Source organism: Aplidium turbinatum, chromosome 13, assembly GCF_918807975.1.
Source record: "Aplidium turbinatum chromosome 13, kaAplTurb1.1, whole genome shotgun sequence".
NCBI lineage: Eukaryota > Metazoa > Chordata > Ascidiacea > Aplousobranchia > Polyclinidae > Aplidium > Aplidium turbinatum.
In genome coordinates this window covers 24,484,224-24,511,728 of record NC_137484.1, presented here as the reverse complement: position 1 = coordinate 24,511,728, position 27,505 = coordinate 24,484,224, and the positions used below count along the sequence as shown (strand labels likewise).

General features: G+C 39.0%; 2 protein-coding genes and 1 pseudogene across 2 annotated transcripts; all 3 read right to left on the bottom strand.

Annotated features, from left to right (window-relative positions):
* Positions 1-318: 318 nt before the first annotated feature.
* On the bottom strand, positions 319-1,960 carry LOC145782290 (RING-type E3 ubiquitin-protein ligase PPIL2 pseudogene; annotated as a pseudogene).
* Positions 1,961-2,043: 83 nt separating this feature from the next.
* LOC145781901 (uncharacterized) lies at positions 2,044-23,731 on the bottom strand. Its single transcript, XM_082593588.1, has 12 exons — positions 23,614-23,731; positions 22,379-22,501; positions 22,190-22,212; positions 22,002-22,080; positions 15,146-15,229; positions 12,696-12,955; positions 12,122-12,263; positions 11,688-11,817; positions 7,112-7,282; positions 5,454-5,508; positions 5,257-5,386; positions 2,044-3,434 (listed from the first exon to the last, which is right to left on the bottom strand). Exons 1-12 carry the CDS (start codon positions 23,669-23,671, stop codon positions 3,358-3,360), a joined length of 1,332 nt encoding a protein of 443 aa, XP_082449714.1. The 5' UTR covers positions 23,672-23,731; the 3' UTR covers positions 2,044-3,357.
* A 1,974-nt stretch (positions 23,732-25,705) lies between these two features.
* Positions 25,706-27,293, bottom strand: LOC145781587 (uncharacterized). Its single transcript, XM_082593257.1, has 2 exons — positions 27,173-27,293; positions 25,706-26,622 (listed from the first exon to the last, which is right to left on the bottom strand). The coding sequence occupies exons 1-2, from the start codon at positions 27,231-27,233 to the stop codon at positions 26,135-26,137; spliced, it is 549 nt and encodes a 182-aa protein (XP_082449383.1). The 5' UTR covers positions 27,234-27,293; the 3' UTR covers positions 25,706-26,134.
* Between the last annotated feature and the right edge of the window lie 212 nt (positions 27,294-27,505).

Here is a 27,505-nt window from a genome sequence, read left to right as displayed (position 1 = left end):
CCCTGCTACAGACGTCACAATGCGCAGGCTCGGTCTCAATATCAGTGACGTCTGCAACGCCACGTCACACACAACACAAACGACCGGACACACAACACAATGAGGCCGCCCTGGTTGGAAGGCTGGTTCGAAAAGTATAGGCAAGTTCAAAAATAATAAGCCACTAATGGGAACAACACAGAATTTGGATTATAACGAACCAAACGTATTGTCGCCACAATAAAGTTGCACGCGCTGGGTTCATTTCGTGGGAAAAGTCATCGGAATGCTTGCCAGCGACATCTTGGGCTCAGTGTCTATGATATTTTGCGATGAACGTTTCTCCGTGTGACGTCATAAACCTCCGCCTGTGATGGACAAGCGGTCGCATAAATGAGCGCATTTCGAGCTGGCTGGTGGGAGATGAGGATCAAGATTGCTACCAAGAGCTGAAGTTACCAAACGTAAATCCGGACTTCACTTTCCTCTTCTTGGAGGAGGAACTTCCATCTGAATTATCTTTGCTGGAGTTTTTGTTGACATACTTCCCGACGCCGCTTCGATAAATCTTCGGCTTTGCGGCGGCTCTTTCGGAGGCCCGTTTCTCAACCTTCTCCTTCTCTTGAACTTCTTCCTCTTCTCTTCGGAGCTGAGCTAGCTTCTCATCAGCCTCCTCATAAGGATCAACAAACACGGTCGCCTTCTCGATCTCTATGCTTTGCTTCGGAGCATCCGTCTTTCGATCCGTCTCGATGGCCTCCATCCTCCCTAGGACCGGCATCCCACCCACCAACCTCCCGAACACCGTGTGCTTCCTGTCCAGATGCTTGCACGAGCGGAAGGTGATGAAGAACTGGGATTTGTTGGAATCCTTCCCGGAGTTGGCCATGCTCAGGATTCCTCTCTCCGAATGGGATAAATTAAAACGGAATTCATCCTGAAACGGAGCTCCCCAAAACGATTCTCCGCCTTTTCCGGTTCCGGTAGGATCGCCGCCTTGGATCATGAAGTTTCGCATCGAGCGGTGAAATATTGTTCTGTCATAATAACCTTTCTTGCACAACTGAATATAATTCTCGCACGTCTTGGGCACGATGTCACAATGGAGCTCGAGATTCAGGTCGCCGAGGTTGGTGGCGAGGCGGACGTAGCCCTTCTTCTTGACGTGCTCGTAGCGGACCAGGTCGTCGTCTTTGGCCTCGACCTCGTGCTCCACTTGAGGCGTTCTTGCGGTGGACGTGAACGACGCGGACACCATCCCGGTCGAGTGATTCGATGCGTTGAACTTATCGACTTTAACCGCGGTCTTCGTCTTCGCGCGCAGCATCTCGTCGCCTTTGTACTCCTTCTTCAACTCGTCCAGCGTCTGCGAGGTCTCGGCGTTCAACGTTTTGATAAAGTACCGCGGATCGGCGCGCGCTTTGAGGTCAGCATCCGGGAGCTTCTGGTCATGCTTCAGGTGGTAGAAGGTTTGGAGGTTGAACTTCTCCAGATGGGTCGGATCCTGGATCGTGATGACGTCAGAGCGCGCGAACGGCGCGTCGGTAAGCAGCTCCTTCCAGTTCTTCGCTTTGAAGTTCAATTGTTCAACCGCGTCGAAGGAAAACACGTTGCCGGTGGTCGCTATAGCAACGATGTGGGTGTTCTCATTGAACACCTTGAAGAGCACCGGGCAGTGATACTTCCCATCGGCGTTCTTATGGAAGGTCAGTTTGATCAAGGACTTCGCATCCATCTTTTTCCCAGTGATTGGATTCGTTCCAAACTTCTTCATCCACGGAACGATGTTGAGGAGATCGAAGACGTGTCCTTCCTTCGTGCACATTGGATCCTCCACAGGCTGCAGTGAGATGCTGCAGCAGAAGAATGGGAGTCGACGGAAGTCAGAGTTTTCCACAGTCTTCTTGTGTCCTCCATAGAAGGAAGCCCACTCCTTCCCGGTCATGTACATCTTGTCGCTCTGATGCTGGCGCTTTCCCATCTTGGAAGATTTCAAATCAAACAAATAATCATCAACTAAACAAAATCTTAAAATTCACCTAAAAATTAAAGCAAAGTGATTAATACATTTCCAATGAAGCTAATTCTAAGGCAAACACATATATGAACACAGCTTCAATACGCAGCTAACTTGCATATCATCACTTTGTATAAAAGATTTAAAAGATAAATTCGTGCAAATCCAAGGTAATTGCATGACGACAATGCAGCATACGTAACAATACATCACATTATTGCGTTGTAACAAGTGAAGCAAGAAATCATATCAAAGTTTTCGAAAAGCAGAATTTGTTACAGCAATAACTTGGAGGCGGGGTATGGAATGAAAATAAAGACAAAACATGATGACTTCAAAAAAAGTCAACTTGTTATTTTAAGAATAGCTTTATTGTTTTACTCTTTGGATTTTTTCAAGTTAAATTAAAATTGAAATAGAGAATATTTTAAACAGATGGACCCACTTTGCTTTGCAATACGTTGAATCTATCTTGAAGTAACGTTCTGTATATTAATTGCATTACCAGGATGAAAACTAATGTGTGATAAACAAACATAATGTTCTGATGGGGATGAACTATACATAACATCACAAGCATCATTTTACTGTAAAAGTTTCATCAGATCAGGGGCGGCCAGCTTTCGTCCAGAGGAAATAAAAGTTTTGTAGAACACAACATGATTAAAAAATTAGCTGTTTCTTCTTAGAGTGAAACTCCTCACTCTATTAATAATATTTGTCTTCAAAGCGAAAATTATTGCATCACAGTAGGTATGAGGTGTCATTTGCAAACTGCCACCTCTTTTATTGTTACAGCGTAAGCACAAGAGCAAAGTAGTTGAAGATGATTGCTGAAAATATTTTGCCTTTTTAAAAATCAGTTGAACAATCGGTGAAATAATTTTGACACGCAGAGTAGTGGCCGATACACAATCTGTGCATGAGCGCTGCAGGAGCAATTCTAATTCCATTCTAAGGATGGAAAGTCGCGGGGGAATAAAACAAGACAGGACTTTGTGATGTCACTGGATCGAATATTCAACAAGTGTTAACAGATGGCGATTCAAAAGTTTAGATTTTCTTGCTTTAAATCATGGTTTTAAAATACTGGCTTTTTCAGACAAAGATGTTGCCATTTTGCCTGTTTCTACCATCCCACGAAAATTTTCTGCCTACTTGCTGAAAACGCAATATTCAAATGTTAATTTCCCTTCTTTCAATGCAATTATAAATTTGAGAAATTCAACCTTTAATTACTTAAAAACTTTAAAAACTGAATCTAAGACAAGAAAGTCTAAATTAACTTCTGGGTCCAATACAGTATACTGGAATGGTACAAAATTTAAGAAATATATGAACATATATCATCCAATATACAGTTAAACTTGATGAAACGTCGGTTGCCAGTCGGACATCAAGAGTGTATCTCGCTCCACCTTGGGGAAGATTTCACACCCTTAAAAATAAAAATACCATAAGTACTAAAACAACTTCATTAAAAGGATCATCGTCCTTTAAAACCACTTCACCTTTCAACAACGATCCATTGAAAAAGAAAACGCTTGGCCAATAAATTACCTTCAGTAACAAGGGGGGGGGGGGGGGGGGGCTAAATGTGGTTGTAGTTTTACCAGGCCTAGAATTACTGAAGGTATGGGAGTGGCAGAAAATCATCTCCCGCTTACTAAGACCACCCACTTAATAAGCCCAAAATCGTCCGGTCCGGAGATGGGGTTAAGCGGGAACTACTGTATTATGAACCATAGAGATTGATTAACATAACCACTCTCGATTTAAAGCAGACAACGAAAAAAATGACACAGAGGGAAGTCAAGTTGTCATGCGCAAACAAATGACAAGAATGACGTCATAATGATTAAATCTATAAAATAATTGCATATCAATGCGATATAGTAGGAACAGCCAAAGTTGCACAAGCTTGAGCCGGAAACAGCAAACTATTCGTATGCCGCAAAACGTGCTGAAGTGTGAATACGCAGATGAACTTGAACCCAACCAACCAGGCGCAGCAAGTACGCGTCACACAGACGATATATGTGTTTCCATGCCAACTGTAAGTTGGTTAATATCAGGGAGGTCACCGCAACCCGAACCAGTTCTGTCAAGTGGTCGCTGGTTAAGCGAAACTGAGATTTTATTATATTTGCAGATGCAGCCAAAAGAATATTTGAATAATAAAGAACAACCAGATAATAGAATCTTCTATTTAAATAAGCTTAATAATTATCTGAAGATGATCTCGCTGCTAGCTGATCAAAATCGATTTTTGGCTGTTTGTGATTGAACTGACTTGCATAAAAATATATTTGTTTCCAGGCTAATTTCAGTCAAATAGTGCTTTTAAAAACCATATTCGGAACAGCCGATCGTGTTCAAATAATAAAACTTCATTGGAGTCTTTCCAGATTGTTCGTAATTGTTTGACCGAGTCCGACACTAATATCCCCGAGGCAGTAATGATTTTGAGGTATCTCTGGAGCGCTGAACTCGAAAATGATGCTGTTTTTATCGAATCGCTTTAGTTTTTGAGATATTTTCAAATCTTAGGTTAAAAAAAGATAAAAATTAATGTTTTGTGTATGTGCTTTTTTGACGTGATGTATAAACTTAAAAGGCCATTTGCTGCAATTTTGCTTCATTCTTGCACTGTTACTTCTACACCATGAAAAGTTATGTTGAGATATCGTCGCATGTTTAAGCGCACATGTAGGAGAAGTCGATAAAAACTGCTAAAACTGAAATCATCGACTGACAAATGATAATGCTATTTCAAAATACTTGTTGCTGCATTGACGCCTAGATGATGTCACGTTAATAGAAACTGAATCAAATGTAAGTACTGTAGTACAAGTAGACAAAACAAGAACCTAACTCTGTTAAAAATATTGTACTGTATTAGTTAAGTCTCTGTTAAGATCTAACACTGTAACCGTGGACGTCGCTATAATGGCATCTGGACTAAGTCAAACGCTAGGCCTCATCTTGCACGGCAAACAGGGTTGCCATATTGGCGGTTGTAACAGCATGTTGTTGGTATTGTAACCAGCAACCATGACATTACAACTCTGTTTTTCCACTTTCACAGCTCTTTATAATAATGATTACTGTAAACCTTTGTAGGTTAAAAAATGTATAAAATGGTTGTAAATAGCAGAGACACCAATAATAACGTGAAAAAAATTTCACATTTTTACTCATATTATGATTTAAGATTAGTAATTAATACTTTGAACATGAACTGTATTTTTGGTGCTCACCCAAATAATGCTCCACTTCCTCGACAAAGACCATATAAGCTTTCAAATCAGGTTCGGAAACCTCAACTTTTTCGTTAGGAAACTGAAAGGCGCGAATTTCCTTCTTGCCGTCTTTCTCTAACAGAACCACCTGAAAACTTCAACCATCAGACAGATGCAAAATCATCATCAGTGAATACAATCAGCTCAACACTTACTTTGTAATAATGTGAAGGAACAGGAACAGCATTTGCGCCTTTCCCGATGGTGAGCCTGCAAACAAATTACTGTGATGAAACATAGGCGCCGAGTTTTCAAAATAGCTGGGCGGGCGAACACATACTGCCACGTCATAAAGGTTATTTTGTGCGTTTTTCAAAAGGGCGATTTTGCTGGGTTGTTGGGCTAGCCTAGTTTTACATTTAAGTCTATGTCTCCTCTAACACGATTTGGAAACAAGTAATAAATATAATTGGTACGCAACAACGTCTGGTCCTGGTAATTCAGTTCCGCATGTTTTTTTGTAATTGGCACGTGCGGGTTGCGGGACGAAAACTGCAATACTGTACTAGTTCCATAATTACATTACTATTGTTGATACAACACGATAACACACACACAATACATCGGTGGGTTCATACGATAAGTCGCTCCTAGCGGGCGCACAGATAAGACACAAGAGATGCTGTAATGCAACGCAGAAGCGATTTTACGGCAGTTCAGCTCCCGAGAAGCCATCTAGCGATAAACTGCGCTATTGAACCGAGCTTACATTGAATCTACAATTAGAACAGTTATATAACGAAGGAGCTGAATTGCAACTTATGACAATCAACGGTTTCATCCGGCCAAACCAACAGGTGTGCACAGTTTAATATCAGTGACGTAACAGACGCAACTGTCATGATTGAGACGACAAAATAGAGCATTTTGGCAACAGAGTTAATTGATAACGTCGTTTGAGAGAAAACTACTCCTTTGAAGAACAATGCTACAGTTTTTACAACGATTTAACATCTGACGATGTTAAAACGATGTAAAAGCAGTGGAAATTGCGGTCAGACTTTTGCCGCAAATGAAGTTCCTCGTAGGTTTGCGCAATTTACTTGATTTATAGCACTGACAAACGGCGCGGCGGGCCACTTTTGCTCGTTTAACGGCGAATCAACGTTGTTTGACGTTGCATGAATGTAACAATGGCAATAATTGACGAAAATTAATCGCTTAATTAGTAGGTCTAGTAGGGCCTATCATATGGCGACAAAACTCTGTGAATAAGGTAAGTAGGCTAGTATCAGAAGGTGGCAGATGGTTACAGATATTTTGGGACTTAAAATTGCATTAAATTTTTTTTTTAATTCTTGAAATGTCCGGCGGGCGCGGCCTGCCCGCCCGCCCGGGACTCGGCGCCGGTGGATGAACATGACATTCCCCTAGCAATTCCCATTCTCAATGAAAATCACGATGGTAATTTTGTGCGCAATAGCGTAATAAGACTAGCCACCATGCCCTGAGCTATCTCAGTGATTGGCAAGTTCAGCAGGCACTGACTCTAAATTGGTAAACTTGAATTTCACTCCAAGAGATTTTAAGCTAAAAACATCGCTACACTTGTTGTAGCGAGTACTCAGCATTGAGGATATGAAGTTTAGTTGTAGTATAAAAAGAGAAGGCAACACAGAACAAACATTATCATGGCTGGTACTTTATGTCCGCATTGTTTGTCGACCAACGCTGGCTCAATCCAATCTTCCTGTCGCGGCGAACCAACAAGCAAAAACTGCAACATACGAGGAGACTCACCGCTCAAAGCGGAACTACAATAACAGAATATTACCAAACAACGCAACACCAAGTGACGAGTAGTTGTACTCACGTGCAATTGCCTATCCACATGGGGCCGCAGCATATCCACAGACCATGGTCGCATTCCTTTGCCCATTCAAGAACTAAGTTTTCCAACGTCAACCATGCTCCGTGGTTCAATCCACGGTGTTGAGGACAAATGTTGAAATTGCAACATGTCTCCTCCCGGTGATTTGATAAACTGCTCCAACAAATCAATAGAACTGTTTTAATGTTGAAATGACTATATCTGACACTTTTTGGCAAGATTTTAGCTGAGTTTCATGAAAAAGCGCAATACCCCTTTTCCACCAAGCTACACCCCAAGCACTCATGCTTATTTGTGAGAGTGGCTAGGAGAATTTAAAAAAATTAAATTTATTTTACACTTTTAAAATAACTTTTTTTACACCAGGCGTTGATCCAAACAGTTTCATTATACATGCCGCAAAGTTTCTGTTTGGACTTAATTTGATTAAGTTTGAATTGGTTGCGAGCAAAAAGTTAAAACAAATCTTGAAGACTTTGTGGTATTTTGGCAAATGAAATAACTGGTACTAAAATTTTAAAGGTCCTCTCAAAAACCAAGATACTAATGAAATATTTCAAAAACACCTTGTATCACAATCATTGTGCAAGGCCTCGCGATGGGCTGCTTTGTGTCTTGACGAACGTGCTGTTTTGATTGTGGAATTCTTGAGCGATGTGTTATTATCTATTACTGTCTTGTAATAACCTCTGATTGCGAAATCTTTATTATGTAACGTATTTCCAGAATATTCTGTAAACACGCAAACCTGGAATATTCTTTTGTTTTTCACAATTGCCAAATGTTGTTTGTCATGACGTCATAAGGATGTTTACCAGTAGATCTTTAATTGCGAAATCTTTATTATGTGACGTATTTCCACAACATTTTTGTTGACGTGCAAGTCGGGAATGTTCTTTGCTTGACTTGCCAGGTTTGGGTATTGTGACATCATAAAGATGTTTTCTAGTAGTAAAATTTGACAGAACAATGAGTTCTTATGATGTAACGTTATTGTACCTTCTCGAAGTTACTAGACCATCAAACCTACTATAAATAGTAGCGTAATTTGCGTAAACATTATTATGAGAGATGATTATTATTGTAGTAGTGGTAGTTGGTAATAGACGCAAAGATTATCGTTGATCGAGAGTTGAAGTTATTGAATATGAGTAAACCAAAGCTGATGCTAATATAATTTCTGATTGAAATTAGAATCGTATGAGAAGCTGTGAGTGGATTACGTTAAACTCGATTAATAGTCGCAAGCGTTGGAATCTATTGCTGTTCACTGTTACTATTACTTTGATTAGTTGCTGGAAGTGCTGAATCATTCGTTAAAGTCTTTCAAGAATTTTCATTATCATTTCACTAGTAGAACTATTCGACCATTTAATTGACTGCTTTTCGGTTATATCCCATTAAACTATGTCATTAATCCTTTTCAAGTCTCTTTCCTGGTAAGGGATAGAAAGAAATCGTGACACCTTGCTTGCTAACTACTGAACAATTAAATTAACTTATTTCAAGTATGATTTGTAGCTTATAAACTGTATAGGAAAGGTGGATGCACCTCAGATAGATTTTCGCAATTCTAGTTTGAGCCCACACTATCCTATACAAACCTTCAACAAATCAATTATTGAAATCCTTTTGTAGTCGTGAAAGAACATAAATTAAAAAAGTAACCTCGATTTAAATCAAAAATTGTCAATAAAATTTCTGAAAAAAATCCAGTTTTAATTTGATGATATTGGTCAAATATAAGGTGTGCGTCTTGGTTAAAAAAACCGTTATTGGGCTTAAAAGTGCACAAAAAGCGATCAAAACGTTAAATTAGTCAGCAATTTCTGGGAAGAGCAATTCTTTTAGACATACTGCTAAACCACTTTCTTTTTCCGACCTCGACATTACAATAATGACATTACATTATCATTATTGAGCCTAAAAGTGCACAGAAAGCCACCAAACGATGTTAAATTATTCAAAACTTTCTGAATTTTTTCCGGTCCTTCCTGTTGTTGTACAGAAAGAAAGCAAGGAGAAAAAAGAAAGATAAAAGATAAAGATAAAAGAATAAGAAAAAAGATAAAAGAAAGCAAGGAGAAATCGTGGAGATACGTGCTGATGGAATGAAGAGGTGAAGCATGCAAATAGTGATGCAAAAGCAGGTCAAAAGAGAACCGGAAGACTTACAAGAGCTTGAAAAAGAATCCAAAAAGGGTGGTGGCAAGAGCAATGAAAAACATAACAAATTGGAGAAAAGCGAAAACAATGTGTTCAAGTTCATAAAACTAATGAAAAATGACGCAAAGTTTCACTTTAGTCTGGAAAACAGAGGAGAGGCATGAAAAGCGCATACGAAAATATTACAAATGAGGAAAATGTATGGGGTAATATCACAGAGGTTTATTCAGTGAAGGGGCCTGTGGAAAAGGTTATTCAAAACGAAATGGTGGAAGCAATGGAGAAAACAAAACAGCATAAAGCGGTTGGTCCATCAGATGTGTTGTATTTTTAGACATACAGTATAGTAAAAATGAAGTAAGTAAGGTCGCACTGACAAATAGACTGTCGACATACAAAACGTAGTGATAATAATTATAGCCAACCAAGCAAGTGAAAATCCATTGAACTCTTGATACTTACTTAACTGAGTGTACAGAAACAACGCAATATATAGCAAGAAAGAAATGCAAGGCATGCAACTGAGAAACGTGATACAGAACGGCCGCTAATTGCTTACGACGCGCAGTGCGGTGGTAATCAATTCCAACGTTTGTACCAGAAAACGCTGAAGGTGATTATGCAGTGACGTTGGTCACAAGTTACATAATAAATGCAATGAAAAAAAGATGGATACCGGAGGTGCTAGTAAAGTCAGTGATGTCGATGTATGAAGGTGCGAGAACAAAAGCAAAAATTGGTTCAAGTTAGTACTCAGATCAGGGATTCATAGTATAGGGATGACCAACTCGGCTGGATATCTGACAAGCGGAGTGTAAAAGTGTTGCCAAATTTATTTTTTATTTGGAAAAACTAATTTTTTGGCATTTTTTAAGAGTAGTGCTTGCCTAAAGCTTGTCTGTTTATTTACGAACAAGTTTTGGGCAACTACTACTTTATAAATGCCAAAGTGAGATTTTTTCTAAAAATTAAAAAATATCTGGCAACATTTTTACACTCCGGTTGTCAGATATCCAGCCGAGTTGGTCATCCCTATACTATGAATCCCTGACTCAGATGAATATTTTGTGAAAGTCGTGGTGAATCAAGGATCAGTGTTGTCACCTCTTATATTTGCTATTGTGATTGTTGTGACTGAAGGGATGAGTGAGAGCTTGCTGAGTGAAATTTTGTATGCGAATGACCTGGTTTTGACCAGTGATAGTATGGAGGGACTAGAAAAAAAAGTTTGCGAAATGGAAAGCATTTGAGACAAAGGCTTTGAAGGTAAATTTAGAAAAAACAAAAGTGATAGTGAGTGAGACAGAAGGTTGTAACAAGCAAAGTCGATCCATGTGCAATATGTGGAAAGAGAGTGATGAGAAATTCGATGCAATGCAAGGTGTGTAGTAAGTGGGTACATGCAAGATGTGTCAATACGAAGAGAGCAACAGCAAGACTGGCAAATTGTTTTATTTGTGGGAAATGTGACAAAGGAAAAGATTTAGTTGCAGATTGCAAATAAAGTTTCTGTTATGGAATTGAAACAGTGACCAACTTCTGTGATTAGAGTGATCAAATGAATGGAAGCTGTCAAGAACGGCAAGGCTGAGTTGGGCAAAGATCAGGGAATGTGGGGTAATGTTATACGGGAAAAAGTTTTCATCAAAAATAAAAGGGAAAGTCTATCGGAGTTGTGTGCGGTCTACAATATTGTACGGCGACGAAACATGAATATAAGAGAGATTGAACTGGCTATTCTGAGAAGAATGGAAAGGACAAAGGTGAGAGCAATGTGTGGATTAAAAACTAGAAGGGAAAAAAAGATCGAAGAACTGATGGATATGTTTGAGATGAGAGAGACTATTGAACAATGAACAACTTGTCAGGGAAACCAGAGTAAGAAGTAAACGAAGTAAATGGTATGGACATGTACTAAGGAGGGAGGAAGGGAGTTTTCTTCAAATGACATTGATTTTAAAAGTGGATGGGATGAGGAAACGAGAAGTCCAAAAAGAACAGGTGAAGAATGAGGCATACGAAGTCGGACTGCAGGAAGACGGTGCGATAAACAGAATGAGATGAATAGGAATGAAGGCAATCGCTGCAAGAAAAGAATCGGCCAACCCCACCAGTGGGGACAAAATCAAATTTGGATGATAATGAGGATAATAATAATAATTTATTTCAAACCAGTTCGGTGCAAAATAGCGTCAATTAAAAGTGTCGCAGTTCTTCCGGGCTGTGCTCTGTGGGCAAGCCAACCTCACCTCAACGCGGTGCAGATGTGGAAACGCTGGAACACGTTTTCAGTGGGCTAACGAGGCTCTGGTGAAGCTAGTACGGCCAATTACCCGCTAGTGGAAAAAACAGATTACGAAATGTCAAACGAAACATGATGAGAATATTGTACCTGTAATTTCCTTTTCGCGCCATATGGCCTTTTTCGTACATATTTTTTATTTGGTGGATTTCGTACATTCGTGCATTCAAATCTTTGTAGTCATTATCAGTCAAGCAGTTGTTGTGCCACGTAGGATCATCTGTAAGTTTATAAACTGGAATCGTGGGTGGTTCTCGATTTGAATGCACAGTTAGTGACTAATGCTGTACATGCATAGTCAATTTACATTGATTTTCTTCAGTCTGTAGAAATCCAATATCAATGTAATTCGTCATAAGTTCATATGTGGCATCAGTACACAATAGTTTACTTCAGGCTAATTTACTCATGGTAAAAGCAACAAAACGCGAACGTGAAAAAGTGCTTGGGATCGAGATTAGATGCTAAAAAGAATTTACCACTGCCGCATATTGTCAAGGCCGCATTGTATTAATATTACAAACATTTGAATTGTTCCGTCGTCGAGGTCAATCTTGGTTGAGGTTTATCTTGGTTAAGGTTCTCTTCATCTTTCCCGATGTACTCCTGCACCCACAACGGCATCAAACGACCAAAATGGAAACCACAAGATAACACGTCACCGCGCTGAAATACAACGTCATCATGAGTTGGTTTTGTTTCAGTTTTGTTTGTACCCTTACCTTTCTCTTTAGCAAAAGCTGCTGTTGTGCATTTTCGGTTCAGTAACGTTTATTTTACGTAGTTGCGTTCTTCTCTCAATTTGGCATCAGTTCAATTATCGTATCCATCGTTTTTTTAAGTTTTATCATTCGTTTTAGGAATTTTGCCGCATTCCCACTTGTTTGCCTTTGGTATGATTAACACTTACTCAGCGTTTTATGTGCTTTATGTTGCGTCATCTGTTTATTAAACAACTTCACTGTTCGGTTGGCCTAGTGTAGTTGCTGCAAAGATGACCGGGTTTATGATTCTAATGCATAGGATATAACACAACAGCTTCCAAACTATTTCAAGAAAATTTGTACAACAAAGCAGGAAACACAAAGTTGAACCAACCACATCAACGTTGATCCGAGGCTTTCCAGGTTCCTCCACGCGATGTCTGTTGCCTCGACTTGAATAATCAATGAGGTAATCCTCCAGTTCCTGTTCCAAATTTTTAATTGTGACGAGTGCCGTTTGTAATCTTTTCTCTATGGCGGATTTTTCTAATTCAAGTTTTTCAATTTTTGAACGATTCTGTAGCTGGAGATCTTTATTTTCGTTTTCAAGCTTGATATTTTTTCGTTTTTCTTCGTTCAGCCAGCTGTTTATTTCTTTTCAAAAATAAACACATCATGTTAGCAAAGTCAAAACTGTGCTTTCTGCAACAATACTTCCAATCACATTACATCACGGACAAGCCCGTTGTGAAGCGGCTTGAAACCAAACAACGCTTTAACATCTGACAATGTACATAATCAGAAAAAGAAATGTGTAACATTATCTTGCGATAAGTGAGTGAGGAACAATATAACTAGTTGGTTTATTATATAAAAGTACTTCCTTAATCAAATGTACTATTATATTAAAGCATGAAATACTTTTATCATTTATAATAAAAATATTGTAGTTTCGTAAACGCCAACTTGCATTGAAGCGAGTTGAGCTGTAGCTTCCAGAACATTTGGAAAGCGGCGAGTCGGAAGTTTAGAATATTTAGAATACTAAAAACACTTAGGGCAATAAGAAAAATGCTCACACAATGATTAAATTTATGTTTTTACTGTAGATACTGTATATTTGCTGTAAAATGAACACTATAAACCGCATAAGCACGTAGGGGACGTCTTTAATGTTGCAAACCTTATACAATTGAATTGATAGATATGAGTTTTTTTTAAAGGTAAGGCCTCAAGCATAACCTTAGCATATTACATTTAACCTATAACAAATTCTACCTGCTCTAGAGCCTTTCGCAACCATAAATACAGCCCAGCCTATCTATTCTATGCAGGCTGAGAAATCCTCAATGCTGCCACAATAGGAGTCTTTTACAATGACCAACGCAGCCTAGCTTATTTATGATTCTACGTAGACTGAGAAAATCTCACAGCTATTAACACAGGTATATGCAGTCAATGTAATGGATCCATGTGCAATATGTGGCAAGAGAGTAATGAGCAATTCTATTCAGTGTATTAAATCGAGGGCTAAATAACAGAACGAGCTAAGCCCATTTTTGCAGTTTTTGTGGTTAGATACTGAAAAGTGTTTCTCAAGCCCCGTATTTTTACTGACAGAAAGAGCTAAGTTCTAGCCTGAACAGGTTTCTCAGAACTGACTGCTCATTTTAAACTAAGTCCAGAGGGCTATACGACACAACGAGCTATTGCTACATAGCTCATTGTGCCGCTTCTGCATCTATACCATCTCTATTGACAAAATGAGCTAATGTGACATAGCTCATTTTGTCATCATTGCCGACTTGCCGTCACAGGTCCAAAATATAGTCACACAGTAAAAAAGAGTGGTTTGACTCCAAATTTGAAATTAAAATTTTAAAGTTTTAAAATGCCATTTTCTCAAAACTACTTTTGAGTGACTTGGCTCGTTCTGTTATTTATCCCTCGAAATGCAAGTATTGAGTGCACAAGAGATGTTCAGGCATTCATGGAATATTGATGAGTGGGATGCGTTTTGAATGTAGAAGATGTGAGGGTATTGTAGCTGATGAAACGTACCAGAAGCATGTGGCATTGGGATGCGATGAGATAGAAGTTGTTACGGAGTTCCGCTATCTTAGTGATATGCTGGGAAAAGATAATTGCACAGTAGAGCAGTGACAGCAAGGATACGTGCAGGTTGAAAAAAGTTCAAAGAACTGTATGGCACACTTTGTTGCAGAATACTTTCTCGCAGATTAAAAGGAAGGTTGCACAAAGCGTGTGTAAGAAGCGTGATGTGTTATGGAAGTGAATGCTGGGCGATGAAGAGGATAGACAGTAGGAGAACGCAGACGACAGAAATGAGGATGGTTGGTATGATGTGTGGCAAGACACTTCTTGATAGTCTGGTGGTGTTTGACTTCCATTGAGAGTTCCATTTATTGTCCACCCAAGTAGCCGCAGAGATGTCTTGTTCATCAGCTTCGTTGATCAGAAGTTGGAAATCATGGACAAGGTCTGAGATGGTTGGGCATGTTGAACGAATGGATAAGAACAAAAGCGAATTTGGAATGAGGTAGTGACGGAAAAAATGAGAAAAGAAAGAAGAAAAAAAAACATCGGAAGACACAATAAAGAATGACGTAACAAAAAGAAATTTAAATATTGAAAATGCCAACGATAGGGAGAAGTGGAGGAGCCACTGCAAACAACTGGTCGACACAGATGTTTCGGGAGGAAGACCAGGCTTCTTTGAAGAAAAATGGAGAGAGCAATGATGGATCTTCCATACTGCCTCGCTGGATGAGTTCGCATCCCACATTCCTAAAGTTCAAACAATACTATTACGAAAATAATTACCATCAAGCTTCTTCCTAAGTTTATCCAAGTCCCTTTGGAGTGCAGATAACTTTGCTTCAGTGCTTACTTGTTCCACTCGAACATCTAAAGTTTACATTTCATGTCAACAATCTCGCACATCCGACATTGGAATGCTGCTTCATTTGCGAAGAGCAACATTCTGTTGCTACAAAGCCCTGAACAGTTCAGTTGCATTTTTGAGCACAATTGGAATCCCTAGATATCGAAAATCTGGATAAGTACCGTATATACTCGTATACTCGAGTATAGGTCGATCCTTACTTTTTCGCTGAAAAGCGGGGACATTTTTATTCCCTCGTGTATAAGTCGACTGGATTATTTACGGCACTGCAATCCAGTGATTCATCTAATCTAAGTATTAGCATTGACAATTGACATACAGGAATAAAATTTCAAAGTGGAGCAACTTAAGCTGTCCCAACCAACGCGGTGTCACTAACAGCCGATGTACATAAATGTTGAAAACGGCTAAGCGGCAATATTTATATTATGCCAATTATCACAACAAAATTAGCATGTGACCTCTCCAACTTCTCGCTGTGTGCTAAATGAAATCGAAAGCGAGCAGTAAAAAGTCATGTAGAGGGACCGAGACAAAATCTTGTCCCGTGTGCGATTTGTAATCTGTAGGTTGCTCCAGCAGATACAGTGTTTTGAACGGTAGACACTTTAAACATAGGACAATTTTTTCTACAAACCAGCTGACTGCAGCATTATGATTCTTCTAGCACTCAGCCAGAGAGTTGATTCTTGCTTTGAACTTTGGTTGGTAATTGCATAAGAAAAAAGAGTAATGGCAAGAGTGGGAATCGAACCCCCGTCATCGAAATAACTACCTCATTAACCCCTCAAACCGCCCGGCCTCGCTGCCGACGGAGAAACGTTGATTTAATTTACTTTCTATCAGAATTATTTCGACTTGAACACAATATCACGTGCATGAGCCACGTGACTGCAATCAGCTGATTTAAATCTTGCCTCCGCAGCGACCTGCAGATTACAAATACACGTTCTGCGTATAGGTCGACCTCTGCTTTTTGAGGTGAAAATCACTTACGAACATCTCGACCTATACTCGAGTTTTAAGTATTTTCTAATCATGTGCATAAAAAATGTTAGAACAAAGTAGGGGTTGCCGAAACAACGCTTTAACAATTTAACTATCACAAAACTTTTTAAAAAGTTTTTTGACAATAATTATTCACACTTTTTTTGATTTTTCAACATTTTAATTCCTCATTTTTTTATCAGGTGTAGTTGAGTTGTTTTTTTCTGACTACGTCAGTGTTGCGGCGAACATGTTCGATTTAAGTTCATTTTGTTTTATGTAGAGATGTACCGATATATTGGTATCGGCCATTTTTTGAGTATCGGTATCGGCAAAATTTGGCCGATACTAAACATGTAAAAAAGACGTTTGCTGCGGATTTTCTACACAAGCAAAGATATAGATTTTTGAAAGTAGTACCTAACGTCACATTGATGTAGAAAAATAACAACACGTTCAAATTTTTGATACGTCACACTCCCATGACTTCTTGCGCGCACCTTTTGGCAATGGTTGCTTACAGTGATTCTTTCACTCAAACAAAACGTTTTGTTTCAGCAGTTTTGCGTTGTTCGATTCTTAAGTTGTGAAGGAGACTCAATTTCTCCAATATTTATCATTTGTGTTTCTTTTTTACTTTCAGCAGAGTATAAAACTTGTAAAAGTTTTTCATCCATGCGATGTGGTAGGCACTTTAACGTAACACACTCTTCAAAAAAACGTACACGCAAATCAGCTGATTTCAGTCACGTGACTTAACACGTGATATTCTGATCGTCTTTATCGAAAGATTTTGATACAAAGAAAGTTAACAATGCATCGCCACAACCAGCGTGGCCTAATGGGTTAGGGAAAAGGAGTAGTAATTTCGATTGCGTGGGTTCGATTTCCACCCTCTGCTAATACTATTTTTTCTTCTGCAACTGATCTGAGTGCAAGAAGGATCTTAATGACTGCAATCAGTTGAGTTTATAAGGAAAATTGTGACAAAAACACCAGTGATGTCATATGCGTTACGCATGATTGCGTTATGAATTCGGACAGAGTGGTAGGTTAAAGTGCCTGCCATATGACGTCATGAATGAAATATCTCAAATCGGCGTAATGATGTGACATCATCTAAACATTTTATCGAATAATGAATTAACAAATTCAATCGTCACAAGTGGTTTGGTTGTGGTAAACAAATACGTTTTGACTTTGAAGTTCAGTGAACAAAATATCCATTAATCGTTATGTAATATATGTAGTCAAATCCCATATCAAGTATAAGTCCATATTTTTAAAGGTTTACGTCAGTTCCAGAGATCAGTAGGCACAACAAGACCTTTTACTGATTGGTTGAGGATTCGTGGCCCTGTTGCTCTCATTTTTAGTGGATAGACTCGTTTTCAATTCATTCTTATAAGACATGACGTAATGAAGAAATATGTTATAAGGTTGGAAGACATTACGTCAAGTATTTTCAATACAAATTGAAGTTTAAAATTTATTCTTTTGCTCATAGTCGTAATCTGCCATGACATGGTTTAAGCTTGATGCGTTCTTGAATCTTTAACAAATTATGCCAATTCAAAGCTTTTTTTAATAGTTTTATGCAAATAAGGTAAAACTTAGCATTTGATATAATTACTTGCAAATACCAAAATTGCTTCTTTTTGTAACACTAAAGTATCGGCCAAAATATCGGTATCGGCCTAAAAAAGTGATATCAGTTTCGGCCAAAATACTGGCATCGGTACATCTCTAGTTTTATGTCTTATTGAGTTAAACTTGGTTCACTTAGGGTTGAATGTAGAAACTAAACTTAAGCTGTCCTTAGCCATAAGAACTACTTAAGTACTAATCATGTCTTAAAACTGTATGCAGAAACTAAACTTTTGACTAAGCAATACTTAAGTTCTTATCAAAATGTTCAAAAGTTAAGACTGCTACTGACCAGTCTTAAGTTGTGATTATTTCTGGCAATGCCTAAAGTTATGGTACACGTTAGGCTGATACGAGGGGATGGGGGGGATTGCTGTTATACTGGTAGAGTTGCTCCGTTCGCTTTTGGTTGATTTTCTTTGGAATTTTTATGGTTTTGAGAAAACTACAGGAAATTTCCAAACTACCGACGGCGACCTCATGGGATTGCACCAAAGCACAGTTTGCAGAGCAGTTCACAGGATTTCAAAGTGTATTGCTAAAAGAAAATCTAATTTTATGAAGTTTCCTACCAACTTGGCGGAAGTCAAGCAAGCTTTTTTTGCTATTGCTGGGTTTCCTTTAGTTGTGGGTGCAAGCGATTGCACGCACATACCCATAAAGTTACCAGGTGGAGACACCGCCGAAGTTTTCAGAAACCGCAAAGGTTACTTTTCTGTAAATGTGCAGGCAATCTGCACAGCAGATCGCATTTTTACGAATGTTGTTGCGCGATGGCCTGGGTCAACTCATGACTCCAGAATTTTTGAAAACAGCGTCATACGGGACAGACTCGAAACCAATGAAATAAACGGTCTCTTGTTAGGAGACAGTGGGTATGCATGTAAGCATTACATAATGACGCCAGTGCTGAACCCAGCTAACGATAGGGAACGAAGATACAACAGGAGTCACATTAACACACGTGTTCGAATCGAACAGTCATTTGGTGTCCTGAAGCAACGCTTCAGGTGTCTTCGCGTTCCACTGCGGACACATTTCAGCAACTCCTTGGTAATAATAATAATAGCAGTATTCTGTCTGCACAATTATGCAGTTAAACGTGGACAACCACTTCCAGAACATGTTGTTGAACAAGATGACCACAATCAAGAAGCAGAAGTAGATGATGCTGCTCCTTTATCTTCCTCAGCAACAAGCTTACAAGGACGTGCGGTTCGCTTGCAGTTAATAAACCAATACTTCCAATAAACCAATACTTTCAGTTAATAGACCCTTTGGCAAGAGTTTATGCGACTATGCATGCTTGAAAAAACTCAGATTCATGGTAATAAAAAACTGGTATCAGGGGATTGAAGTGGTTTATTATCATCGTTACCTTTAGAGGTTACAATGATGGTTCAGCAAAGTTGACCACATTTAATAATGAGGCATGTAAATTCACTGCAGGGGGTAACTACAATTTGCAAAAATGCACAAGTATTGTAGACTTCAGTTATGTAAATACAAGAGGAAAATACTTCACCGCAGTAAATTTTAGCGCGCTAATCAAATTGGAGGGGCCTCGAAAGCGCACAAATCAAAGTGGGGGGGCCCTGAGCAACTTCCCAATTTGCCCATTCTTATATCCACCACTGCAAACGGCTGTCGCACCCAGTGACCAGTATGTAATTTGCAGTACTATGTCAAAACTGGATCGCTTTATACATTATTTTTAATTCTTGTTATTAGAAAGGGTTATTACAGCATACAAATGACCAGAATTAGAAGTTTCGTATGCGCAGGTGCTGCTTTGCAAGTCTAGTGTCGGTGATGTATCAGCGATGACGTAAGAAATTCTTACGCAATGCGTCACGTACGTAGACTTAAGTTATTGACTGAAAACTTAAACAGAACTTAACTAAGAAGAGATTAAGAATACTTTCTGCAACAGGAAATCGACCAGGACTTAAACAATGCTTAGCTAAGTTCTTCTTAGCGTTAAGCACTTCTTTAGTTAAGTTTAGTTTCTACATTCAACCCTTAGTTTTTACCTGCTTGTAGTACAAACCAATAATGGAAATATTTTCTATTATTTACGTAGAAACAGATAAAATGTCCCAGCCTAGTCGACCACAGAAAGTGGTTTATTTTAAGGCGACAATACTAATGCTAGCATTCTAGCTACACTTTTTGGTAGTGCGGGCCGGATACATAAGTCCAAATCAAGCAAAATGTTGTTACAACCCCAACAAGTTATATATATTTGAAACGGGGCGAGTAAAAGTTTTGTACCAACAATCAACTCTTTTGAAAAGATCTTGAAATTGTTCACTACGCGGAAGCAAAAGTTTTATGAAACACAGACAAACAAGCTAATTAGCTAGACAGCCAAACAACAAAAAAATGAAAGCAAGAATATTTTAAACCAAAAAACATAAATCGGATGTACCCCATCAAGTTGAAACTTTTTCAGTTTACACCGCCCTAATGGCAAAAAGAATATGGGAGAATTTCTAACTGACTAATTTCAAGAATTATCATGTCACAAAATATTTCACAACTCAGGCCTCGAAATTCGTTTTTGTTGACGGCGGAAAAACGTGTCCGGTCTGAGCAGCTATCTCGGCGGACAAATTAAGTCTCACGGCGGACACACTAGTTTTAACGTCGATCGTCGTGCTTCATCACTTTATCTTGATAATTCTTCGCCATTTAAGAACTATAGCTACAGTTTAGAAGGCTTTTTAAAATGTCAGCGAAGTCACTCTGAAAGGCTTTCATCAGACCAACGACGTCCGCTCGAAGACTAAAAGCGCCGTGTAGCTGCTCAATACGCCGCATATCTGATTAACTTCCATCGAACGAGGTCGTGTGGCTTCTTGAGTTACAATGCTCTGGGCACGAGTCGGAAAACTTCTACACCAACGCTACTATTTTCTGTTGGGCAAAGTTTCGCTACGCTTTTTTCTATAGGTTTATTTTTGCGTGTCATGTGAGCGAAAGTGAATTTTCTCTGGGCCTTTTCTTTCTTACTGTAATACCAAAACTAAACAAATTTTGCTGCATCTTGCTGTAATATAGCCTACTCATTTAATTTAATTTTGTAACCAACTTTGCCTTATCAATATTACTCGGAGATCAAAACCAGACATTGTGACGTAAGACTTGAACTAAGTTGTGCGTGATTAGTGTAGAAGTACCGGTACTCCCATCGATTCTTAACGAAGAATTCACCTTTGTTACGCTGATTCAATGTCACCTATCGTTGAAGCAACGTAAAAATCGAAAGTTTTCATGCTTGAATGAAAGCTAAGGGATACAGTATTCACATTTTCTAGATACGCGCTAGAATGCGCGGGAAAATATTTATTTGCAACAATTGTTCGTGCTATGCAATGACGATTTGTATCGCCCGTTCCTGTGTTATTTCTCGGCGGACAAGTATGACCGATCTAGATGGCACTTCCCGCGGACATCACATGTTGTGACGGCGGACATGACCGCCGTGTCCGCCGTAAATTTCGAGGCCTGCGGAATTAATTTCAACATTAAGATGGGGCTACTTTTTAAAAATTTGCAGCTCCGAGATTGGAGCCGATGCTCTCTTTTACTGTTACAGTGGCTCCCTGGCCGTGTTTCCATGCACGGAGTAGTTGTGGGTCTGATGTTTGTTTGACAACCTTGCTTACGTTGATCGATAAATTTGGATCTTAAAATGATTCGAATCCAATTATACGGATAGCGTTATTCGGCGGATACCACTCATATGACGTCATGTTGACATCATTTCTTTCGTTTTCTTATTCACTGATGCGTGACGCAACAAAAAATTTCAACAACTTTCGCACAGTTTTGAGTTGACCAACATGATATATGGTTGAGCGTGTAGACGAACTCAATCAGGTGATCCGATAGTCGCGCACAAAGCGCGCGTACCTACTGTACGTCACACCAGCGTTTCAGCGGCTGCTGTGATGAGAAGCATGTCTGCCACCATGGAAGAGTTTTCTTCACGACAATATTACCGCGACATCGTGGAGTGTGTGACGGCATCGTGACGTGTGTGACGACACGGTGACGTGTGTGACGATATCCTGACGTATGTTGGAGAACACGTCACACTTTCCACCAAATCATCTACACAGTGAGATAACTTACCTTCCAATTCTGAGGCAACGTCTTCAGACGAACTTGCGATTGTTGATGGATTCTTCCGCGGTAGCTTCGGCTCATTCAACTAAAATGTTAAAATCTCAATCAAACAAAGATGAACATTTTAACCAAATTGCTTTTATCGGTTATTTGCAACTAAACAACCTTAAAAACGTCGGAGAGAAAGAACGTACCTGATCAGCAGTGACGTCATCATCTGAAATGTAAGAAAGCGTCTAAGATGGTTTTAAAATCACATAAACTGCTAAACTGTTCCCTTGAGCCCAATGGATGATGATGATGAACTGCTACAAAATTTGGCAAATATTACTCTAGGAAACCGACACAACTATTATCAACCAGGTGACAAATAATCAGCGCACCTTCAGTAAACATATTTTGTGGGGTGGAAGCGCCTGAACTGTTGCGAATAGACTCATCGCTTTCTGGCGTCGACATGACCTTTGGTACTGCTTCAGTTTTCTCATCCTCAAGAGCGGGAGACCCTGACAACATCACAATGTTTATTGTTCGCTCTTGGGCTCAACCCTGTGTGCCCAAGAGAGGAGCAATGATCCATACAAGGTGTTAGATTACGACCTCTATGTAGGTTGGCGGGACTTCATAGTTGAGCTACAAATTTACTTTACAACTATTTTTAGCTCAACGCCCACGATTAAACAATTACATGAATTCTGATCAGCGGTAAACTTCTTTTCTTTTGCGCCATCAACTTTGAAATGTTTGTATGAACACAGCAAGTACAAAGAGAAGGGACAGAAGTTCATAGAAGTACGGGATGACCAGCTAGGCTACGGTATCTGACAAACGAAGGATGTGTTAAATGTAAGTGCTGCCAGATATTTTTTTAGATTTAAGAAAAGGTATTTTTTTAATTCATTAACTGGTCGGTCTAAGCTTGTCCGCTTGAAACAAGTCTAAAGTTGTATAAAATTGATTTGAAGCGATTTGTAATCATGTTATCTTGCGAATGTGAATTTGCTTACAAATCTTAAACTGAATAAAACTTACAGGTTTAGAAAACATACTACCATGCATTTAAAGACAAAAACTTAACAAAAAATACTTCAAGAATATAAAGCTTCATGTTTAAGTGGTAAACCTTGTAGTCTTTTCAGATTATAAGTTCTATGCGGAGAAGCTGAGCATATAAAATTGCTTTAGATTAATTTTGACATAATTTTTACAGGCAAGTTTTGCGTTACCGCTAGTGCAAAATAATAATTCCTCTACAAAGTTTGAAAAACATCTGGCAACACTTTTGCACCTTAACGCATCCTTCGCTCGTCTGGTGGTTGAATAGCATTTACGTTTACGAATCCCTGACACGAGGACTAGGCAGGCATCAATTACATATAATTAGGTTGTACAATTTTTGGTTGGTTCAGCACCAGGTGCCGAGGTCATACTATTGATATCAAGTCTTGCCAGTGGTCAACCAAACATAGCTCCCAATTTATTTGAATAGCTTTCATCTCAAGATAAATTTGCGCAACCCGGGGTACAAGCTGAACACGATATTTTTACTCTTCATACCCACAACATGCAACAGTGGAAAACGTAAACAAGTGAAATATCATGAAACCACCTCACTCACCGAACTTGTCTGCTGCTTCAGAGGCGCCGGGAGGGTCGAGGAATCTTTTCTCATCCATGAGTCTACTTGGGAAACTAAGGTTACAGTCAGTTTATTAACAATAACACCTAGTATCCGCCTAAATGTGAATAAAAAAACACAAAATTATGTTTTACAACGAAGACCATAAAGACCAGTATGTCATTTCAACGGGATATAAAATACATTCGGCCCAAAGTTGAAAATCAAATCTACATCGGCCTCCAAGCATTGTTATTAGAGGTTTGCATTTACATTTTTAGTCAAAGAGCAAAACTACTGTTGAAAAACATGTTTCAGGCTCTTCATTGAAAATCACAAATCCAAAACCAGTTAAATAGTTAACTTCTTCAGGGACTTGTGAAAGAAATAAAGTTAATTAAACCTCGGAAAGTTTATGAGCATTTAAAATCAACAACAGTTGCCCAAGAGTGGCGAGATATCAAATTAATGATGTGATATGTATCACAATACTGCATCGATTTCTGAAGAGAAAAGTATCGTATTGTTGATAATGAAGCAATTGAAAACATTACATTATTTACAAAAAGCCAAGTCCACCAATAAACTAACATATTGAAATGAAATTATTTATTATAGCTTAATGTGCAACTTTACCATCCAAGGAATGTGATAAAAACCTTGGAAGCTCTTCTTGTATCACACAAAGTTTTGATTTTTTCGTTCTGCTGCGTCAATAGCTCCCAAAAAGATTTTGAGGCAACATTTTCCTACAATAGTTTTAGAATCAAGGCACTAAGAATCAAAGGAACAATGTTGGGTATGATAACAATGGCAGTACAATGCACAACGGTGGCTTATAAAAGCAGCGATTACATAATTTCCAACATAAACTAACGGCGTCAAGATCTCATCTGGCGTAATGATCATCAAAGTGAACGGTAGCGTTTATAAAGCATGAAATTAAGATTAACATAATAAACAAGCGTAAAAAGTATCACAATACATCACAATCAAAACTAGTTGTAAATATGACAAATATGACATCACAATGACGAGGGTAAGCACTGGGCACCATTGTTGATCTGTGACGCCATGCACACGTTAACCTTACCAAAACACATATTTGCATGCACAGTAATAAACCTTCATCGTAATATTAACTCTCAATATCCTAAATCGCGATTAACACTAATTTGACAATCTCAGGCACATAAACATGTAAAAAAACTGCGTGCAAACCTGAACAGTTTATTATAAAAACATGATTCACAAAACCTTCAAAAAGTGATTGTTACAGCTGTAAGAGCACCAATAAGTTATCACTGAACTTGTGTATAGAAAAAGTGATTATCACAGCTGTAAGAGCACCAATAAGTTATCACTGAACACCTGCATAGGAAAAGTGCTCATTACTATTATTTTGACAAAATGGAATAAAATGTACAGGTAATAACATGGCGGTGAAATGGAGTTGAACTGGAATTGAAGCAAACAGTTCCAGCTAAAATATAAAAGCAGCGCACAGCCGACAGCTGAGAAAGTTTGAGGCAATAGCTTCGAGTTTGGGGCAGCAAAACGAGCTTCAACTGAAATCAAAGCAGGTTGCGATTGCAGGCAGTTACAGCATCAGAAGATCATACGTGGCAGGGTTAAGCGAATATGAAACATCAACAAGTGGAGCTCACTTTGTTCTTAGTACTTGAAGAAAATATGTTGAAAAGCAACGTTAGAAATCCACTAATCAATTCAACTTCAACATCAGTGATGATTGATGACGTACAAATTGATGCTCTGTTCGCCAGTGCCACGATTCTTTCTATCTCTCACCAAGAGACTTGGGAAAGGATTAATGACGTAGTTTAATGAGATATCAACGTAAAACAGTCAATTAAATGGTCGGATAGTTCTACTAGTGAAATGATAAATGAAGATTCTTGAAGGACTTTAACGAATAGCTCAATCTTTCCAACAAATAATTAAATCAAAGTAACAGTGAATAGCAATAGATTCCAACTCTTATAATCGACTTTAACGTACTTCACTCACAACTTCTCATGCAACTCTAATCTCGATCACAACTTCCAATAGCACCAACACTCATCTACTCGTATTCAATTACTTCAACTTCAATTCAACTCTCAATCAACAATCATCTCACTATAATCTCTACATCTACTGCTATATAGATTATGCATATTACGCCACTATTTATAGCAGGTTTGTTTTGACCAGTAACTTCTCGAAGGTACGACAATGTTACATCATAAGAGCTCATTGTTCTGTCAAGTTTTACTACCCGTAAACACATACGCGACGACTTCAGGGGGGCGGCGCCCCCCGTAAATTTATGGTTGAGGGGCAACAAAAATGGCTATTACAAGTTGTGTTTCAAAGATAAAATACTTCGCGAAAGAGATTTAGCTCATTTAAACGGAGTTAAAGAATGCCGAAAGCGAAAAACAGCCTACGTTGCTCTTGCCCGCAAAAACAATTAATTAAAACAATTCTCAAATGACTCATTAGTCCATCGTTGCATCATCTACCAACGACAGTGTTTCTCAAAACAATGATTATCACGTTTACTGCGATAGTTTCCACAGTCCTCAATATCTTCAGTGCAATGGCGAGCAAGATGACCCATCTTCTTACATCGAAAACACTTCCTCTCCGGACAGTTCTTGGCCACATGACCTTCTCTGTGACAGTTGTAGCAAGCCTTCTCATCAAACGAGCAGTTCCTGGCTATGTGTCCAATCTTCCCACAGCGGTAGCAACGGATGTCACGGAAACGCCTGTTTTCCAAATGCTTGCCGTCAGCAACGCATTCCCTGGCGAAGTGTCCGCATCTATCGTGCCGATAGAAAACTCTAGATGGCTGTCGCCTGCCTCCTCTCCTCGGTTCTTCGGGCTTGTAGACTCCGCGATCGTGAGATCGTCGCTGATGACGTGCAAGTTGAGGCTCTGTTCGCCAGATATCTTCGCATTCGTTCAACTTGTCTCTGTCTACCCCAGGGAAGATCGAGAATCCTTGTGAATAGAAAAACAACAATATGTGTATTGTGTACTCATAATATAATAACGAAATACAGGCTAATCTCTAAGGTTAATCGGTTTAATGCCATAAATCACAGTGATGCGCCATAACAACCAGTTGTTCCTATGACGGATGCACTTGAAGGTTCTGGATTGTTTAAGGAGTCACCTGTTTAGTTCCAGCAGGTTTGAATGACACGATTTAAAACAAACCCTTATGACATGCCAAGAACGATTTGTGCGCCATGTTACTAAGTAGTTCCATGATGGTCTTAAATCTCATGCGGTGTTGAGGTACAAGATTACCGTAAGTCCTTTCAAACGTTTGGTGCATCAATAAAACCGCACAGGAGCAGACATCCACATCACACGTAAGTGGAAGCCAAGTGTTTTGCGTCCAACTAATCGTATGAGTTTAAGAATATTATTCCAACCGCGAATACGAGTCTGGTAAGCGCAAAACAAATCCGACTCATAACAGGAAGTCTGTAACAAAATTAACGGAAACTAAAATACCAAATGTTCCGCATCTGTCAAAACTCACCAACACGCGCGTCTTCCAAGTCGTACTTCATATGCTTCTCTATCTCCTCCACGTCTACCATGTACGATTTGAGTTTTTCGAAATCAATCTCTCTTTCATTACCATCCTTCTTGACACTAACTTCTTTGTTAGGAAAGATGAAAGCATGGATTTCCTGCTCCCCATCTCTTTCCAGCAATATCACCTGTAAACTTCATACAGTCAGACAAGCGCATTTATATCACTTTTTGCAGATGTTCAATCACACGAGCAAGCCACACACCAAGTGGTGAGCGCATGGCGAGAGAAATAGCTTGAATTTTGAAATAAAATCAAACGTTTTCACAAAATTTC

Bases quoted from the DNA above. Each gene is read 5' to 3' on its own strand.
- LOC145781901 (XM_082593588.1), bottom strand. From the start codon at position 23,671: ATGGATGAGAAAAGATTCCTCGACCCTCCCGGCGCCTCTGAAGCAGCA. The intron at 22,213-22,378 runs GTGCGCTGATTA...CTTACATTTCAG, and splicing joins ACAAAATATGTTTACTGAAG to ATGATGACGTCACTGCTGAT. The intron at 11,818-12,121 runs GTTTGTAATATT...ATAAACTTACAG, and splicing joins GACGACGGAACAATTCAAAT to ATGATCCTACGTGGCACAAC.
- LOC145781587 (XM_082593257.1), bottom strand. From the start codon at position 27,233: ATGGTAGACGTGGAGGAGATAGAGAAGCATATGAAGTACGACTTGGAA. The intron at 26,623-27,172 runs GTGAGTTTTGAC...TCTATTCACAAG, and splicing joins CTTGGAAGACGCGCGTGTTG to GATTCTCGATCTTCCCTGGG.